General features: G+C 42.2%; 1 protein-coding gene across 1 annotated transcript in view; it reads left to right on the top strand.

Moving 5' to 3' along the window:
* CRYBG2 (crystallin beta-gamma domain containing 2) overlaps positions 1-20,784 on the top strand; it is a 114,304-nt gene that overhangs the window by 63,502 nt on the left and 30,018 nt on the right. The window contains exons 5-9 of the mRNA XM_060784479.2: positions 4,132-4,288; positions 8,070-8,209; positions 11,790-11,916; positions 14,493-14,528; positions 19,104-19,240. Of these exons, the coding sequence (XP_060640462.2) occupies positions 4,132-4,288; positions 8,070-8,209; positions 11,790-11,916; positions 14,493-14,528; positions 19,104-19,240 (597 nt within the window). The remainder of the gene's footprint in view (positions 1-4,131; positions 4,289-8,069; positions 8,210-11,789; positions 11,917-14,492; positions 14,529-19,103; positions 19,241-20,784) is intronic.

Here is a 20,784-nt window from a genome sequence, read left to right on the forward strand (position 1 = left end):
ATAGATATATATGATTCACACACAGAGAGATAAAGTATAATAGATTTGAAAGGGACTCCTAAAGATGGACAATGATATGTTACATGTTCCAGAGTAGGCAAACCAGACAATCTCCACATTAACACTGACAAGGAAACAGCAAGAAATACTGTTTACCCACAAGCAGAAAGACATTACATATATTAGAAACCAACACCTTCTCATTACTTTATTTTCCATATCACCAGACTGGGCCACAGCAACGCGTGGCAGGGGACCGCTAGTATATATATATACACACACAAACAAACACACACACACACACATACATACACTCTGCTGTACGGATACATAGGTGCCTCTATATATTTATCGATATCTATAAAGGATTTGCAGAGACTTGCAAACATGTGAGGAGAAAATTCATATATAACAATAATGTATATGTATAGATACATATATACAGGTACATTGAAATCTCTACATATCTATATGTATATAGTATTTCCAAAGACTTGCTAACATATGAGGGAAATTCATATATAACATTAATGTATATAGATAAATACAGATATATAGGTACATAGGGATTGCAAAGGCTTGCAAGGGGAAATTTTCCATATCATCAGACTGGGCCACAGCAACGCGTGGCAGGGGACCGCTAGTATATATATATATACACACACAAACAAACACACACACACACACATACATACACTCTGCTGTACGGATACATAGGTGCCTCTATATATTTATCGATATCTATAAAGGATTTGCAGAGACTTGCAAACATGTGAGGAGAAAATTCATATATAACAATAATGTATATGTATAGATACATATATACAGGTACATTGAAATCTCTACATATCTATATGTATATAGTATTTCCAAAGACTTGCTAACATATGAGGGAAATTCATATATAACATTAATGTATATAGATAAATACAGATATATAGGTACATAGGGATTGCAAAGGCTTGCAAGGGGAAATTCCTATACATCTGTAGGAGAGATTAACAAATATTTCAGGGGAAAATGCTTTTATAAGATGGATGGATATTCCTGACTTGCAATTGTCTCCCTCTCCTTTCCCTGGGAGGAGAAACAGAGCAGAAAAGAAAACACACTGTTAAGAGAGGGGAAGATGAGAGAGACATATATCATATTGCAAACCATGACCTCCAGGCTCTGCTGTCTAGCTTGACCCCATTATAAGACAAAGGGGGCTTTTTCAGCCCATAAAAAGGTCTGAAAAACCCGGCTTATCTTTGAGTATATACGGTACTTCCAGCAGAAGTTACCATAGATTTGCCCTGGAGGATCTAGGAAATGCTTAGAGAGGTATCTCTCTAAGAATTTTCAAAGTTACTTCTAGAGAAGCATACCATAGAATCACCTGGATGACCAGGGGACAGATTTTGTCAGGTGCAAGTAGGTGAAACTATGGGTACTGTACATCCATACAGAGATACCTTGGAGATGGGACCCAAGTCTAAACACAAAATCTATTTATGTTTCATTAATTCCTTTTATACATAGTTTGGAAGTAGTTTGATATAATTTTAAAACTTTTGCATTTGTGCACATGGAAATATCAAAACTCAAAGGCGTAATCCACGTGGACAATTTCAGATTTCGGGGTGTTCGGATTTTGGAATTCTAGATCAGGGATGTCCAACCTATATGTCAGGTTCTCCTCCTTCCCTTGTGATCTTCCTTTCTCCAGTTTCCATGGAGGTATACTCAACATGCTAAACTGCTTTAGCAATATTGCATTAGGATTATTTTGTTTTGGTGCAAATGTGCCTCTTTCCGTTGTTTGATCTTTGTTGAATCTATGTCCTGGAAACAATAGTGTCTTTGGGTGGCATCCAACTTAGCTACTTCTATGACAATATAAACAACCAAGTTGGGATATACTGTATATGCTCGAGTATAAGCCTAGTTTTTCAGCCCTTTTTTTAGGCTGAAAAAGCTCCCCTTGGCTTATACTCGAGTCAAGGTTATTTATTATTTTACTATTATTATTATTATTATTATTATTATTACATTTATAGGTTAACTTTATTATTTTTATTATTATTACATTTATTATTTTACTCTATTTTACTCTATTATTATTGGAAGGATACGCAAACACATGCACATTGAAGAAGGTTAGAATAATGGTTTAGTCCAGCGTTTCTCAACCTGGGGGTCGGGACCCCTGTGGGGGTCGCAAGGGGCTGTCAGAGGGGTCACCAAAGACCATCAGAAAACACAGTGTTTTCTGTTGTTCATGGGGGTTCTGTGTGGGAAGTTCGGTCCAATTCTATCTTTGGTGGGGTTCAGAATGTTATTTCATTGTGGGTGAACTATAGGTCCCAGCAACTACAACTCCCAAATGTCTATTTTCCTCAAACTCCTCCAGTATTCACATCTGCGCATATTGAGTATTCGTGCCAAGTTTGATCCAGATCCATCATTGTTTGAGTCCACAGTGTTCTCTGGATGTAGGTGAACTACAACTCCAAAACTCAAGGTCAATGCCCACCAAATCCTTCCAGTATTTTCTGTTGGTCATGGAAATTCTGTGTGCCAAGTTTGATTCAATTCCATCACTGGTGGAGTTCAGAAGCCTCTTTTATTTTAGGTGCACTATAAATCCCAGCAACTCCAAGACTCCCAAATGACAAAATCAATCCCCACAAACCCATCAGTAATCAAATGTGGGTGTATTGGGCATTTGTGCATCATGCATATCAGATATTTACATGATGATTCATAACAATAGAAAAATGACAGTTATGAAGTAGCAACGAAAATAATGTTATGGTTGGGGGTCACCACAACATGAGGAACTGTACTAAGGGGTTGTGGCATTAGGAAGGTTGAGAACCACTGGTTTAGTCAGAGTTGGATAGTCTTATCTTACAGTTTTATGTAAATATTAATAATCATTCAACCTACTGATGCGTCAATTAATGTAATTTTATTGGTATCTATTTTTATTTTGAAACTGGCCTATAGCTGCTGCATTTCCCATCCTCGGCTTATACTCGAATCAATAAGTTTTCCCAGTTTTTTGTGGTAAAATCAGGTGCCTCAGCTAATATTTGGGTCGGCTTATACTCGAGTATATACAGTAATACATTTCAATTGGGCTCACTTTTAGGAAAAACAACATATGGAAGCGGAGAGCCATGCCTTGCCACCGTGATCTCATTAGAGGAATGGCAAGCTATAATTATAAGGAAGGAATATTGGCACGCTTGTCCTAATGCAGGATAGTCCAGAATTGCATTTGCCAGTCACTTGTGAAAATCCAAATAAACAAGAAATATGTAAGATACGTTTGATAACCGTAGTGTTACCACAAGGAAGCTTTCTCAAAAGAACTGGAGGAAAAGGCTAAGGACCTGTTTGTGTACAACTAGCCTGGCTCTATATGGAGTCCTCGTGGACAACAAGTTAAACATGAGCCAACAATGTGATGTGGCGGCAAAAAAAGCCAATGGGATTTTGGCCTGCATCAATAGGAGCATAGTGTCTAGATCTAGGGAAGTAATGCTACCCCTCTATTCTGTTTTGGTTAAACCACATCTGGAATATTGTGTCCAATTCTGGGCACCACAATTCAAGAGAGATTTTGACAAGCTGGAATGTGTCCAGAGGAGAGCGACTAAAATGATAAAAGTTCTGGAGAACAAGCCCTATGAGGAGCGGCTTAAGGAGCTGGGCATGTTTAGCCTGAAGAAGAGAAGGCTGAGAGGGGATATGATAGCCATGTATAAATATGTGAGAGGAAGCCACAGGGAGGAGGGAGCAAGCTTGTTTTCTGCTTCCCTGGAGACTAGGACGCGGAACAATGGCTTCAAACTACAAGAGAGGAGATTCCATCTGAACATGAGAAAGAACTTCCTGACTGTGAGAGCCATTCAGCAGTGGAACTCTCTGCCCCGGAGTGTGGTGGAGGCTCCTTCTTTGGAAGCTTTTAAACAGAGGCTGGATGGCCATCTGTCAGGGGTGATTTGAATGCAATATTCCTGCTTCTTGGCAGGGGGTTGGACTGGATGGCCCATGAGGTCTCTTCCAACTCTTTGATTCTATGATTCTATGATTCTATATTTGAAACTAACCAAATGAGCAATTTCTTGGGGTCTCCAGATGGGTGATGTACGAGAAGCCACGGTACTACGGAAGGAAGTGTGTGCTGGCCGAAGGGGATGTAGAGATCACTAACCCTTGGAGAATATACCACGAAGAGGGGGAAGAAGCGGAGGATGTGCCGTTCCATATTGGTTCGCTCAAGAGGGTCGTGAAAGTAAGCAGCATAAACGTTCATTTTCCAATTAAGATCTTTCTCCTCTCGGAAAGCCCATCAATTGGCAATTGAAGCCACGTCTTTGTAAACTATCCTGAGTTTCAGTTCTTTCGGAAAGAGAAGAAAAGAGGGAGGGAAGGGAGGGAGATTGAAATATAGGAATCTGGTTCATTTCTAGTCACACTATTGTATCTGTCTTGGGCCCCTTCTACACTGCTACATAAAATCCAGGTGATCTGCTTTGAAGACTCAGACTTTGAAGTGTAGACTCAGATAATCCAGTTCAAAGCAGGTATTTATATATTTATCGTGTCAGGGGCAGAACAAACAGTTGCATTGCATTTCTTGACAAACAAACAAAGCACAAAGTTTGCAAGCTTGGTATTTGATTAAATGTCCTTTGACCAGTAGCTGGCCATTTGGAGTGATGTTGCTGTGAGAAGGTCCTCCATTGTGCATGTAGCAGGGCTCAGGTTGCATTTCAGCAGGTGGTCTGTAGTTTGCTCTTCTCCACACTTGCATGTTGTGGATTCCACTTTGTAGCCCCATTTCTTAAGGTTGGCTCTCCATCTCGTGGTGCCAGAGCGCAGTCTGTTCAGCGCCTTCCAAGTTGCCCAGTTTTCTGTGTGCCCAGAAGGGGAGTCTCTCATTTGGTATCACCCACGGATTGAGGTGATGGGTTTGAGCCTGCCACTTTTGGATTCTCGCTTGCTGAGGTGTTCCAGCGAGTGTCTCTGTAGATCTTAGAAAACTATTTCTTGATTTAAGTCATTGACGTGCTGGCTGATACCCAAACGGGATGAGCTGGAGATGTCACTGCCTTGGTCCTTTCACTATTGGTTGCTACTTTACGGCGGATGTCAGGTGGTGCAATACTATAATTATGATGATGATGATGACTCTGGCACAAGCCAGTAAAGGTGGTCCCAGTGGTGATCGGCACACTGGATGCAGTGCCTAAAGACCTTGGCCTGCACTTAAACACAATCGGTGCTGACAAAATTACCATCTGCATGCTGCAGAAAGCCACCTTACTGGGATCTGCATGCATTATTTGCCGATACATCACACAGTCCTAGACACTTGGGAAGTGTCTAACGTGTGATCCATTACAACAGCCAGCAGAGTGATCTTGTCTGCTGTGGATTTATCTTGTTGTGTTTCTAATAACAATAACAACAACAACAACAATAATAATAACTAGCTGTACCCGCCACGCGTTGCTGTGGCCAACTTTCCTCCCTCTTTCTCTCCTTTCTTTCTCTTCCTTCCCTCCCTCCCTCTTTCTTTCCTTCCCTCTTTTTCTTTCCCTTCTTTCTTCCTTCTCTACCTGTTTCTTTTCTCGCTTCCTTTGCTCTTTGTTCCATCCCTCCTTGTCTCTTTCCTTCCTTTCCTTTCTCTCTTTCATTCCTTCTCTCCTTCCTTCCTTCCCTCTTTCACTTTTTTATTTCATTCTCTCCCTCCTTCTCGCCTTCCTTCCTTCTCTACCCTTCTTTCTTTCCTTCTTTCTCTCCTTCCCTCCTTCTTTCCCTTCTTCTTTCCCTCTTTCTCTCCCTCCTTCTCTCTTTCATTCTTTTTTTACCCCTCTTTCTTTCCTTCTTTCTCTTCTTCCCTCCTTCTTTCCCTTCTTCTTTCCCTCTTTCTCTCCCTCCTTCTCTCTTTCATTCCTTTTTTACCCTTCTTTCTTTCCTTCTTTATCTCCTTCCCTCCTTCTTTCCCTCCTTCTCTCCTTCCTTCCTTCTCTACCCTTTTCTTTCCTTCCTTCTCTCCTTCCCTCCTTCTTTCCCTCCTTCTCTCCTTCCTTCATTCACTACCCCTTTTCTTTCACAATACCGAAAGGAAAGGTCAATGGGCACCAAACCGTTGCTGTATTATCTGTTGGTCATGGGAGTTCAGTGTGCCAAGTGTGGTTCAAAACCGTAAATCCCAGAAATGAGGAGTACATTGTTAAAAAAGTGAAACAGCAGCGGGCAGGAGAACCAGTTGAGAGAGACCCACCTCCCACCGGGCAGGTTTGGAGGCCGCCGAAGGCAAGTGGGGCGCCGGGCCATGGCAGAAATCGAGGCCCCAGCTTAGAAGAAGACGGTGGGCCTCCCGTCTTGTGTAGTTTTTGTTGCCCTCGGCGGTCCCCCGCAGCTTCCATGCCCTCCCCGGCCATTAGTGCTTACATCGGCCTGGTGGGCTTTCTCAGGCTGGACTCGTCTGTGTATCTGAGGCAGCGGCGGGAGCGATGGGGTAGAGGGAGGCAGGCAGGTGGCAGTGCGCATGCGGAGGGCGACTTGGGCGCGGGGGAAGCTGGGAAATGGAGTCCTTCCTCCTCATCGTATTCCTCCCGAGGCCTCTGCGCATGCTCCGTGTTATTCGGGTATTGTGTGTTTGTGTTGTTGCGTATTGGTATTTTGAGGTTGTTGGTCATACCTTGGGGGAAGAGATATTAGCAGGCCAAATTTGGTGAGATTTCATCCGGTGGTTTCTCCGTTTTTGACCGCCTAAGGACGCCCTTCAGATTTTTATATATATAAGATAATATGCTTTCTCTTTCGACAAAAGACACTCAAAGAGCCTTATAGGAAAACCAACTGAAATACAATTTCAAACCTAAAAAATATACAAACATTCAAATAGATTTAAGGGTTGATTCTATACAAAAGGAAACACTTAAAATCCTTTAAAACGGAATGTTTTCAAGCCATGGATTCTTCATCCATGGTTTGAAAACATTTAAAAAAGAAGCCCAAAAAGAAAATCCTGATTTTGATGTATTACGAGGATTATCCAGAAAGTGCTACGTGCTTTGGAACCTTACTTTCAGGATAATCCTCATATATAATAGATGCCATTCTACAATGGTATTGTATATAACAGGATGTCAGATTCCATGGATTCTGGTATCCACAGGGTATGTGTGTGCTGGAATCAACCCCCAGTGGATACCAAGGAACCATAGGTTCAAATGGTCCAGTGTGCGGCAGCCAGGTTGCTAACAGGAGCGGTGCTCAGGGAGCACACAACTCCTCTGCTGCATCAGCTCCACTGGCTGCCAGTTTGCTACTGGGCTCAATTCAGAGTGCTGGCTTTAGCTTATAAAGCCCTAAATGGTTCCGGCCCAGCCTACCTATCCAAACGCATCTCTTCCTACGAACCCTTCAGGAAGTTAAGATCATCTGAGGAGGCCCTGCTCTCAATCCCGTCTGCTTTGCAAGCACGCTTGGCGGGGACGAGGGACAGGGCCTTCTCTGTGGTGGCCCCTTGGCTGTGGAACTCCCTGCCTAGGGATATTAGATCAGCCCCCTCCCTCCTGATTTTTCGGAAGAAAGTAAAAACCTGGCTCTTCGAGCAAGCATTCGGAACCCCGAAATAGATAGTAAAGCTTGAGATGGAGAATGACGCAGGAATGGCCAAGATGATGAAACGGATGAGGATTGGAATGAGAGGATATAGCTCTTTTTAAATTGTTATGCACTTAATTGTTTTTGCTGTTGTATTGTATTGATGGCATCGAATTGTGCCGATATGTAGACCGCTCTGAGTCGCCTGCGGGCTGATATGGGCGGGATATAAGTGATGCAAATAAATAAATAAATAAATAAATTTTGGGCTTCAACACCCAGAATTCCTAATAGCCTACTGGCTGTTAAGAATTCTGGGAGCTTGAGTCCAAAACATCTGGAGGGCTGAAGTTTGCCTATGCTTGTTCTAGACTCTGTAAATCAGCTTGGTCAGAAAACAAGCGTTCTTTAGCTCTTTCTTATCTAATGGTCGAAATGTCTTTCTGTTCCAGGACTATAAGTTGCCTGAGATCAGCTTATTTTCTGAGGAAAATGGAGAGGGCACAAAACAGAGGTTCACAGATTCCTCAGAAGACACACGGATGTACAGCAAGCCCTTGAAAGCAGCTTCTATCATTGTATATTCTGGCCTGTAAGAGATACATCTTATATATATTATTTAATCTATGTATGTTTTGTTGGGCGAGTGGGCTTATTAACAAAAACACTTCTCATAAATACACAGCAGAGTAACTTATTAGCAGCAGCGTGACTCAGCACCAGTAGCCCAAAGTGATAAAAAGAACAAAAACACACAGAGCTTATGTTATTGCTTCCATAGGAGGCTTTTCTTTATAGCAAAATAATATGATTGCATTATTTACAAGAACAAGGTTTCCATTGCACAAATAAAGTTCAGCCTTCACACTGGAGCTTCATACATGAGGTCTTCTCATACTGAGGCTTACCTCACACTCAGAGGCCTATTCTCCCACTGAGGCATTCTCTCACTGAGGCTTCTCTCAGACCAGATCTCATTACCAAGCAAGAGGCATACCTGCTTATATTGAACTGCAGCTTTTGCTGAGTCATTACATCCACTTAATCCTTTCAGTGCTTGACTCACATTTTTGTAATTAAAAATACCTAGTTAATTTTTAATATTTCTGACATGTTCAATGTATTGTCGAAGGCTTTCATGGCCGGAATCACTGGGTTGTTGTAGGTTTTTCCGGGCTATATGGCCATGTTCTAGAGGCATTTTCTCCTGACGTTTCGCCTGCACCTATGGCAAGCATCCTCACTACCTCTGAGGATGCTTGCCATAGATGCAGATGAAACGTCAGGAGAAAATGCCTCTAGAAAATGGCCATATAGCCCGGAAAAACCTACAACAACCCATTTCTGACATGTTTTGGTAATTTCAATAGAATGTATAAAATAAGTAGAGAAGACTTTTCTTTTTTAAAAAAAAGAACAAAAAACTATTTGTGGAAAAACACTGAATGATTATACATAACAACCAAAAGAAAATACTGGTGTTTTGCTTCTTATACTTCTCCCTGGGGTTATTTGGGACACTCCATTCAGAAAACTGTATTGGATAGACTGCATCAGCTCTAGTTTCATAAATGTGGTTATCATGATTTTCTTTTCTTTTTAAAATATATTCTTTATTGAGGTTTTTATATTACATAATAGTTAAAACAAGAAAGAAAGAAAGGAAAGAGAATAAAGGTAGGGGAAGGGGGGGAGAAGGAGAATGACAAGGAGAAGAAAAAAGAGGGGGGGGGGAAGGTATGAAAAGTTAAAAAGAAAAGTCAAGAAGTGGACTTTCACCACCCGAAGTTTTCCCTTCTTCTTCAAGTTGACTTCCTGGGTTCTTTGAGGATAGTTTCTTCCTTTTCTTTCATTCTTCTTCCTCCTTAATTTTCTTTAAATATCTATAGAACTTTTTGACTAATCTAATATAAATAGTTGTGTAGTTGTAGTTAACCTTTCCTTCGTTTTTGGACAAGTATTTTGTCACATCGCTACTATTACACTAAATATTCGTTAAGTGGTGTCCAATCCGTACTTATCTCTGCTATTCCTTTATTTCTTTGTAGTAGATAACTTAAACTATCCATATTTCTAACATCCAATATTTTTCCTTTCCATTCTTCCATTGTTGGTATATCTTCCTTCCTCCACATTTTGGCATAGCACATCCTAGCACATACCTTCTGCCGTTCCGCATTTCCAACACTTAGGGTTCAGATTTTTATAAACGTTATGATTTTCAACTGGTAGATGGCATATGTTCTGTATCTCAAAGACTAGAGCTGATAGTGGGGGGGGGGGGGGGGGTGGTGGCGTCACGTCAAATACATCCAGAAACAGGTGTAACATTTGAGGCACCAAAATCTGTGTTTGCCATTGTTATCTCTGAAGATATTTCAAAACTGCTGGCAAAAAACATTGGTCTCATCAGCCAGGAAAGTCCTGAGTGAAGATGTGGAACTCCCTGCCCCGGAGTGTGGTGGAGGCTCCTTCTTTGGAAGCTTTTAAACAGAGGCTGGATGGCCATCTGTCAGGGGTGATTTGAATGCAACATTCTTGCTTCTTGGCAGGGGGTTGGACTGGATGGCCCATGAGGTCTCTTCCAACTCTTTGATTCTATGATTCTATGTGGGTCTCTACCAGGCATTAATTTTTAATTGCAATTCCTACAAAATGCTCCGGACAGCATGGGCCACTGGCCATTTTGGATGGGGTATTCTTCTAGTTGTAGTCTAGACTCTAGAGCAGGGGACCTCAAACTAAGGTCCGGGGTCCAGATGCGGCCCTCCAAGGTCATTTATCCGGCCCTCGCTCAGGGTCAACCTAAGTCTGAAGCAACTTGAAAGCACACAAGAAGAACAATAATCCTATCCCATCAGCCAAAAGTGGGCCCACACTTCCCATTGAAATACTAATAAGTTTATATTTGTTAAAATTGTTCTTCATTTTAATTATTGTATTGTTTTTAAGCGTTTTTTGCACTACAAATAAGATATGTGCAGTGTGCATAGGAATTCATTCATGTTATTTTTTTTCCCAAATTATATTCCGGCCCTCCAACAGTTTGAGGGACTGTGACCTGGCCCTCTGTTTAAAATGTTTGAGGACCCCTGCTCTAGAGAGTGTTGTAAATACTTTAAAACATTAAAAAGGTTATTTTATTCTGTTTCTAGTGAGACAGAATATGTGATGAGGTGCTAGGTTTTTGCCTGCCTCTATTGGACTCTCACTTGCTGAGATATTCCTGCAAGTATCTCTGTAGATCTTAGGAAGCTGTTTTTTGATTTAAGGTGTTGGCATGGTGGCCGATTTCAGAACAGAGGATGGGCCAAATATGTCGATGCCTTGGTCCTTTCATTGCTGGCTGCCACTTCCCAACAGATTTTTTTTTTTTTGTCGTGTCAGGAGCAATCGCTCCTGTTGTGATAGAATTGGCCGTCTGCGAGGTCGTTGCTCAGGGGACGCCTGGATGATTTTTGATGTTTTATCATCCTTGTGGGAGGCTTCTCTCATGTCCCCGCATGAGGAGCTGGAGCTAATAGAGGGAGCTCATCCGCCTCTCCCCAGATTCAAACCTGCGACCTGTCGGTCTTCAGTCCTGCCGGCACAGTGCTTTAACCCACTGCGCCACCAGGGGCTTCCCAACAGATGTCAGGTGGTACAATACCAGATAAACATATAATTTCTCCAGTTGTGTTGGGTGTAGACATCCTGTGATAATGTGGCATGTCTCATTAAGAGCCATATCCACTGTTTTAATGTAGTGAGGTGTGTTCTACACTGGGCATGTTTATTTAGCAGCAGAGTAGCAAAGCACAAGGGCAGATGTCTTCACTGTGTCTGGTTGTGATCCCCAGGTTATTCCAGTCAGTTTTCGTATGATATTATTTCTAGCACCCAGTTTTTGCTTGATATTTCAAGCAGTGCTTCTTATAAGTTAGAGCAGAGTAACTTTGAAATGGTTGAACAGAAGTTCTTCGAAGCTTTGGGTGTTCTTACTGCGCATTACAGGGGAAACCAGGTGATTCCCAATCCATCTAAAAAGCAGATGTGTGCTTTTCATCTTAAGAACAGACAAGTATCTCGAGCTCTGAGGATTACCTGGGAAGGAATCCCATTGGAGCATTGCAGCACACCAAAAAACCAGGGAAGGTCAGTTATGCTCATGTTGTCTTATGCGTATCCCACAGGTGGCTTGTTTATTCCAAACCATACTTTGACGATGATCCCTACGTGCTGGAGCCTGGTGGATATCCCAGTTTGCAGGCCTGGGGTGCAAAGGACTCCTCTGTCTGCTCCATACATCCCATTAAACTCGTAAGTATTCCTCTGAGTTTCCTCCTGTGATGAACCTTGCCTGTGTTAATAAACGGTCAAGATATCAAACCTTGAGTGTTTCCTTTGGAATCCTGAGATCCAGTTATGGGACCTTGTGAAAAAAGTGGTTCAGGCAGGTTGACATTGAGTCCTCGTCTCAATTTCTAAGCCGAAGAGCCTGCGTTGTCCATAGACACCTCCTAGATCATGTGACTGGCATGACTACATTGAGTGCCTTTTACCTTCCCGCAGAGGCAGTACCTATTGATCTACTCATGTTTGCATGTTTTCAAACTACTGGGTTGGCAGGAGCTGGGGCTAACATTGGGAGCTCACCCCATCCTGCGGATTCGAACTGCTGGCTTTCCAGTCAGCAAGTTCAGCTCAGCTCAGTGGTGCCACCATGGTCCCTGATAGGAGCATCCGGCTGGAAAACAAGTTTAACGCTAGGTTCAGTCATTTGTAGGTAATTGGGAGTGATGCTGATAGTGGATTGAAATTATCAGTGTTGTTACCAATGCAACAGAACAACAAGGTGAATAATTTTCAGATGTCTTCAGTGAAAATCTTCCAAGGTCTTCAGAGGAGAAATGGAAGGTTGACAAATCCATAGCCTGAATTAGAAATCGCAAAGTAAAGGACTCTACAGAGACAAATTTTAACATTACAGTAGAGTCTCGCTTATCCGACCTTCACTTATCCGACATACCGTTGTATCCGACGCTCTTATCCGAAGATGCCTTTTTCCTCCAGTATTTCCCCTTCAATTAAAGGAGTGCTCCCCAACTCTCTATTCATTCCCAATACACGAGAAAGGAACGACAAGGAGGAGGAGGAGGAGGGAGGAAACAGGGGAAAGAGGCTGGACTGGAATTGGAAGCGTCCTCCCTCCTTCCCTCTGTGGTTTCCATGGTCCTCATCTGCTTCTGGGCACTTCCTGCTGGGCTGCTCTATCCCCGAAGTCTTGTCTTGCCTTAACTCTTTGAGTCCCTGTTGTTAGTATTCTAGATGTCTAGCGCCGCATTGGATGGGTAACAGTAGGAGACTCTGAATTATCTATATAAATAAAAATGTAATGTTCATTTGTGGGATTAACAGAACTCAAAAACCAGTGGGCAAATTGAGACCAAATTTGGACAGCATACACCTAACAATCCAATGTATGTCCTTCACTCAATTTTTTTTTGATTTTGTCATTTGGGAGTTGTAGTTCTTGGGATTTATAGTTCACCTACAATCAAAGAGCATTCTGAACTCCACCAACGATGGAATTGAACCAAAGGTGACACACAGGACTCCAATGAGCAATAGAAAACACTAGAAGGGTTTGGTGGGCATTGACCTTAAGTTTGGGAGTTGTGTTTCACCTACATCCAGAGACCACTGTGGACTCAACTTGGCACAAATATTCCATATGCCCAAATATGAACACAGATGGAGTTTGGGAGAAATAGACCTTGACATTTGGGAGTTGTAGTTACTAGGATTTATAGTTCACCTACAACCAAAGAGCATGCTGAACCCCACAAATGACAGATTTTGGGCAAATTTCCCACTCAGAACCCCCATGACCATTCAGAAAATACTTAAGGCCATCCAGTCCAACTCTCTTCACCAGGGCAAGAAAATCTAATCAAAGCCCTCCTGACGAAGAGCCATCCAGCCTTAGTAGAGATAGATATATATGATTCACACACACAGAGATATAATATCATAGATTTGAAAGGGACACCTAAAGAAGGACAATGATATATTGCATGTGCCAGAGTAGGCAAACCAGACACTCTCCACATCAACACTGACAAAGAAACAACAAGGTATACTGTTTACACACAAGCATAAAGAAATTACATAGATTAGAAACCATTACTTTATTTTCCAGATCACCAGACTGGGCCACAGGAACGTGTGGCAGGGGATGGCTAGTCCAAAATATTCATTTATCCAACATTCTACTGGCCCATCTATATCAGATGTGCGAGACTGTACTGTATTCTAACATTTATAAGGAACATGCCAACTGTCTGATTCTTTCCTTGATTGTTTAAGAATTGATTGTTGTTAAACAATAAGTAACTAAGAAAGACTGTCTTAGTTGGGGCAATTTATTTTAGAGATGGAGGTCATACAGTATTTATTTAGGCAGGAAAGCGCCACTTTATATCTGAAAGAATTCTCAAAGCAGTTTACATATCAACAAACAAAACTGAACAGTCCTGTCCCTGAGGCTTACTATCTTTGAGAATAAATAGAGCACACAGGGAAGGTGGGTGAGGAAGGCAAAAGAAAACCTAGGTACATGTTTTTGTGGTTCCTATAATGACTACATTTAATATAGTCATTATATATAATTCAACTGGATGTTGTTTGTCTTCTTAATCCGGCCACCCAGACTAGAAGCACTGATCTATCAAGAGACAAGGTGGGGTGGAGCTGGTTTTTCGGAAATGCAATTGGTGGGCCTCCTTCCCTTCTCTTTATCTTTTTCATCTCTGCGCAATTATGAATGGAGAAGGAATATAAGGTGGCCCAATCCCTTTATAGATTTCACACTTTGATTTTTTTTTTTATTTCAGGGGTGTCCTGTTGTGGAAAAGGCTGGAGAACCCAAGGTGAGTGAACCCATGCCAAAAAGAGAGCGAACTGCTGCCAACTTGACTGCAGAGCGGGAATTATTATTATTATTGTTGTTGTTATTATTATTATTATCTTTATTTGTACCCCGCTAACATCTCCTGAAGGACTCGGTGCGGCTTACTAAGGCCAAGGCCCTCAATAAAACAACAGCATAACAAATACAACACTAAAACTCATAAAGCAAATCAATAAACATTAAAGCAGTAACAATAAAAACATTAAAACAATACATCATGACGCATTGAAAACTAGGGCCGGGCCTAATGTAATGACTAAAATTAAAAGTGCTGGACATGACAGGTGAAATGTTAGGATTTTAAGGTAGGTGCGATGTGCAGACAATCTTAAATCTCTAATAAAGTGCATTTGGGACATGATGATGGGAGTTTCCTATTCTGGAAAGTCACACTGGAACAACCAAGCCTTCAAGCTCTTCCTAAAGACTACCAACGTTGGGGCTTGTCTGATGTCCTTGGGGAGAGAGTTCCAGAGTCGGGGGGCTACCACAGAGAAGGCCCTGTCCCTCGTCCCCACCAAACGCGCTTGCGACGCAGGTGGAATTGTGAGCAGGGCCTCTCCAGATGAACGGAGGGATCGTGTGGGTTCATATACGGAGATGCGGTCATGCAGGTAGGCGGGTCCCAAACCGTTTAGGTCTTTGTAAGTGAGCGCCTGCACCTTGAATTGGGACCGGTAAATGAACGGCAGCCAATGGAGCTCCTTAAACAGGAGGGTTGACCTCTCTCTGTAAGGAGCACCAGTTAACAACCTGGCCGCCGCCCGTTGGACCAATTGGAATTTCCGAGCCGTTTTCAAGGGCAGCCCCACGTAGAGTGCATTACAGTAGTCCAATCTAGAGCTGACCAAGGCATGGACCACCCCGGCCAGATCAGCCTTTACAGGGTACGGTCAAACAGAAATACTTTCTGTTTGAAATTGTTGAATCACAGGACTTATTAAAGTGCACTAGTAGGAGATTTCACACTTGGGACCGCAGAAAACTGAAAACATATACAGTTAAGAACCCCCAAATCTTGAACCCAATATCCATGGCTTTCGGCCATATCTGCGGTTTCATGTAACCACGGTCTGGCAGGAAATGTATTCTCCACATATAATGGGGTCTTCCTGTAATATATTATCATACAATGACAGAAAAATACCAATGTATTAATGGGCAAGCTACAGTAGAGTCTCACTTATCCAACCTTTGCTCATCCAACATTCTGTATTATCCAACGCAATCTGCTTCCTGTTGCGCAAAGCATGTTTTAGCCAAAAAGCCCATGCAAAAGACACACAAACAAGAGGAAAAAGGAACAGAAAAACTGTACTCTTATCAGCAGAGGCCTAAACTTGCAATGTTGCATACAAAATCAAACAGTGCAACAAACTTACATAGTCCTTGTAAGTAACACAGAATAAGGCTTTTTCATCTTCATTCAAATAAGAGAGCAAAACATAAACCTTGAGTAAATAGCTATTCCACCATAGCAAAGAGCATTGCTGTTAGCGCATAATAGCCTTCTCCTCAGAGTAGCGTATTGCTTCTCCAAACTGTATTCTAAAATCCATATAGTTATACCCCACCGGGTGTGGCCCAATAATGCTGGCTGACCTACATTACCAGCTGTACATAATAATTAACATCATAAGGTTTTTCTTTAACACACACTTGATCCTGCTACGACTTACTGTAACACTTCCCACCTGGATCCACAGCTGTTTCAATACATTGCAATGTTTTTGTGCTAAATTTATCAATACACTAATTACTACATAACAATACCATGTACTGAAATGCTTTTTCTGTTGATTTATTGTAAAACATGATGTTTTGGTGCTTAATATGTAAAATCATAATGTAATTTGACGGCCAATAGACTTTTTCTTAATCCCTCCTTATTATCCAACATTTTCACTTATCCAACATTCTGCCAGCCACTTTATGTTGGATAAGCGAGACTCAATTGTATATCTATATGCAACTGTGAATGGTCAGTTAAGTTTAAAGGCAGTGCAGATACTAACAGGAAGTTTGAGTGCAGAGCAGCATGGTCAGAGGAAAAACATTGTTCCCAGAGGGTTGTTGTAGGTTTTTTCGGGCTATATGGCCATGGTCTAGAGGCATTCTCTCCTGACGTTTTGCCTGCATCTATGGCAAGCATCCTCAGAGGTAGTGAGATCTGTTGGAAATAGGAAAAAGGGTTTATATATCTGTGGAATGACCAGGGTGAGACAAAGGACTCTTGTCTGTTGGAGCTAGGTGTTAATGTTTCAACTGACCACCTTGATTAGGATATAATGGCCTGACAATGCCTAGAGCAAACTTTTGTTGAGAGGTGATTAGATGTCCTTGTTTGTTTCCTCTCTGTTGTTGTGCTGTTATAATGTTAGAGTTTTTTAATACTGGTAGCCAGATTTTGTTCATTTTCATGGTTTCCTCCTTTCTATTGAAATTGCTAATCAAGGTGGTCAGTTGAAACATTCACACCTAACTCCAGCAGACAAGAGTCCTTTGTCTCACCCTTGTCATTCCACAGATATATAAACCCTTTTTCCTAGTTCCAACAGACCTCACTACCTCTGAGGATGCTTGCCATAGATGCAGGCGAAACGTCAGGAGATCATGGCCATATAGCCCGAAAAAACCCAGTGATTCCGGCCATGAAAGCCTTCGACAATACATTGTTCCCAGAGTTTGACTATTGGAAGGTGCTCATAGCCGTGTATAATGACATTTTCCCCACTATTCCTAATACTAGAAAAACATGCTTTAGAATGTCACAAGTCGTGTTCACTCACTACTTCCCCAACGTTTTCTTCCAGGATCAAAACCATATTCAACTCTTTTTGGGAGGTGCTTTTCCAGGGGATGGGAATCTTTTGACCCCTGAAAGGGGACACATTTAACTTGGGCAAAAATTACTGCTGTATGAAACATCCTCCTACTTTGGGTATTTCATCCAAGTTAATATTGGACTATGGAGACTAGCAACAGATGTGCATGTTTCAAAACTGAATCATGGAAACCTGTTCTTCTTGTTCCCAGCAAAAACCAATTGTGCAGAGCGTAGCAGAATGCATGCACCCATCATCCTTGGCCAGCTGTGCAGTGAACCGATTGGCTGACCTCCTGGCAATTATATGAAGCCGTAGCATTAGCAATATTTCCTGTTTGAGAAATGGATTGGCTTTTCCTCGAATAGGTGCTGGACAAATATTTAATTGTATGAATGTGTCAGAAGATGGGGAAGAAAACACTCTTAAAAATCCCAAAACCTGTCTCCAGGGCAAAAGCAATGTTTATCATTACAGAACTGAAGATGATTTCAGGCAATCAGTGATATATTAATTTATTTCTCCAGTGGATAGAACAGATGCCAGGGACTAATGGCTTATTGGCCTATGCATTTTGACTAACCCTGTATTATATTTGTTCTCATTGGCTGCAATAGTTTCTTTCCTGGTAACTCACTGATACAGCTAGTGCAGTGTTTCTCAACCTGGGGGTCGGGACCCCTGAGGGGGTCGTGAAGGGGTGTCAGAGGGGTCGCCAAAGACCACCAGAAAACACAGTATTTTCTGTTGGTCATGGGGGTTCTGTGTGGGAAGTATGGCCCAATTCTATCATTGGTGGGGTTCAGAACGCTCCTTGATTGTAGGTGAACTATACATCCCAGTATCTACAACTCCCAAATATCAAAGTCCATTTTCCCCAAACCCCATCAATGTTCACATTTGGGCATACTGAGTATCCGTACCAAGTTTGGTCCAGATCCATCATTGTTTGAGCCCACAGTGCTCTCTGGATGTAGGCGAACTGCAACTCCCAAACTCAAGGTCAACGCCCACCAAACCCTTCCAGTATTTTCTGTTGATCATGAGAGTTCTCCATGCCAACTTTGGTTCAATTCCATTGTTGGTGGGGTTAAGAATGCTCCTTGATTGTAGGTGAACTATAAATCCCAGTATCTACAACTCCCAAATATTAAAGTCTATTTTCCCCAAACCCCATCAATGTTCACATTTGGGCATACTGAGTATCCGTACCAAGTTTGGTCCAGATCCATCATTGTTTGAGCCCACAGTGCTCTCTGGATGTAGGCGAACTGCAGCTCCCAAACTCAAGGTCAGCGCCCACCAAACCCTTCTAGTATTTTCTGTTGATCATGGGAGTTCTCCATGCCAACTTTGGTTCAATTCCATTGTTGGTGGGGTTCAGAATGCTCTTTGATTTAGGGTGAACTATATATCCCAGCAACTACAACTCCCAAATGACAAAATCAATGTGGCTTCTGAACTGGCAGCTAGTGGGCCATCACTTTGAATAGATGTTTCTTCCATCTGTATCATTCTGTGGCTCATTCCACAACCCATGTTGCTGCCCTTCCATGTAGCCCAGTTCCTGAGCTTTTACATACTTCATTGCATTGATAATGGCTTCAAATTAGAAAAGCTTATAGATTGGTAACTAACATTCAAAAAGGTAGTCCCACCCTGATATCCTCCTTGGTCTTTAGGCCTTACTTCTCTCTCTTTATGTGCAGATTGTGATTTATGAGAAGCCACAATTCCAAGGCAAGAACTGGGAAGTCAGCCGAGATATATACAACGTGAACAAGCCAGAAAACAGCCAGGACTGCAAAATACCTACTGTAGGATCTTTGAAAATCATGGGTGGCTGGTGAGTGTCAGGAAACAGGAACAATGCATTGATTGAACATAAAAAATTGCTTTGTCCACCCACCCACCTCCTTCCTTCCTTCTTTCCATACTCCGCCTTTCTCTCAAAACGGGATCCAAAGTGGCATGCAACATTTGAAAGGCACAAAACAATGGAGAAAACACTTCTGAATCCAAATGTTAAAACACAATTTTAAAATTTAAAATTATTTTTTTATAATATCAAGTTAAAAATGTGCCATTATACTAAATATCCTTTGACCAGTAGCTGGCCACTTGGAGACATAAGAAGGTGATCCATTGTGCATGTGGCAGGACTTAGACCGCATTGTAGTAAGTGGTCTGTGGTTTGCTCTTCTCCACACTCGCATGTCTTGGACTCTACTTTGTAGCCTCATTTCTTAAGGTTGGCTCTGCATCTTGTGGTGCCGGAGTGCAGTCTGTTCAGCACCTTCCAAGTCTCCCAGTCTTCTGTGTGCCCAGGAGGGAGTCTTGCATTTGGTATCAGCCATGGATTGAGGTTCCGGGTTTTAGCATACCACATTTGGACTCTTGCTTGCTGAGGTGTTCCTGCGACTGTCTTTGTAGATCAGGGGTCTTCAAACTTTTTAAACAGAGGGCCAGGTCACAGTCCCTCAAACTGTTGGAGGGCCAGATTATAATTTGGAAAAAAAACATAAATGAATGCCTATGCACAACGCACATATCTTATTTGTTGTGAAAAAACACTTAAAACAATACAATAATTGAAATGAAGAACAATTTTAACAAATATAAACTTATTAGTATTTCAATGGGAAGTGTGGGCCTGCTTTTGGCTGATGAGATAGGATTGTTGTGTGCTTTCAAGTCATTTCAGACTTAGGTTGACCCTGAGCGAAGGCCGGGTAAAGGACCTTGGAGGGCCATATCCGGCCCACGGGCCTTAGTTTGGGGACCCCTGTTGTAGATCTTAGGAAGCTGTTTCTTGATTTATGGCTTTGGTGTGCTGTTGATATCCGAACAGGGAATGGGCAGGAGATGTCAATGCCTTGATCTTTTATTTATTTATTTATTATTCGAACCTATATGCCGCCACTCCCCTGGGGCTCGGAGCGGCTTAAAAGAACAGGCTAACTCGATTTAAAAATAATCTAACTCGATTTAAAAACAATTTAAAACAATTTAAAAACAGCAATATTAAAAGTCAAAGGCCTGTCGAAACAGATATGTCTTACATGCCCTGTGGAAAGCTGATAAGTCCCACAAGGCACGGACTTCAGGTGGCAGAGTATTCCAGAGCGATGGTGCCACTGCTGTAAAGGCTCTGTGTCTGGTTGCTGTTAGGGAATTTCCAACAAATCTTGGTCCTCAGAACGGAGGGATCTCTGGGGTTGGTAGGGGGTGAGGCGGTCCCTCAGGTACATCGGCCCCAGACCATGCAAGGCCTTAAGGGTGAGTACCATCATTTTGAAAGTGATCCGGTGCTCAATTGGTAACCAGTGCAGCTGTAGTAAGATTGGTGTTATGTGGCATCTCATCGGAATTCCCGCAAGAAGCCGAGCA

The sequence above is a fragment of the Anolis sagrei genome, chromosome X (genome assembly GCF_037176765.1).
Source record: "Anolis sagrei isolate rAnoSag1 chromosome X, rAnoSag1.mat, whole genome shotgun sequence".
Taxonomy (NCBI): Eukaryota; Metazoa; Chordata; class Lepidosauria; order Squamata; family Dactyloidae; genus Anolis; species Anolis sagrei.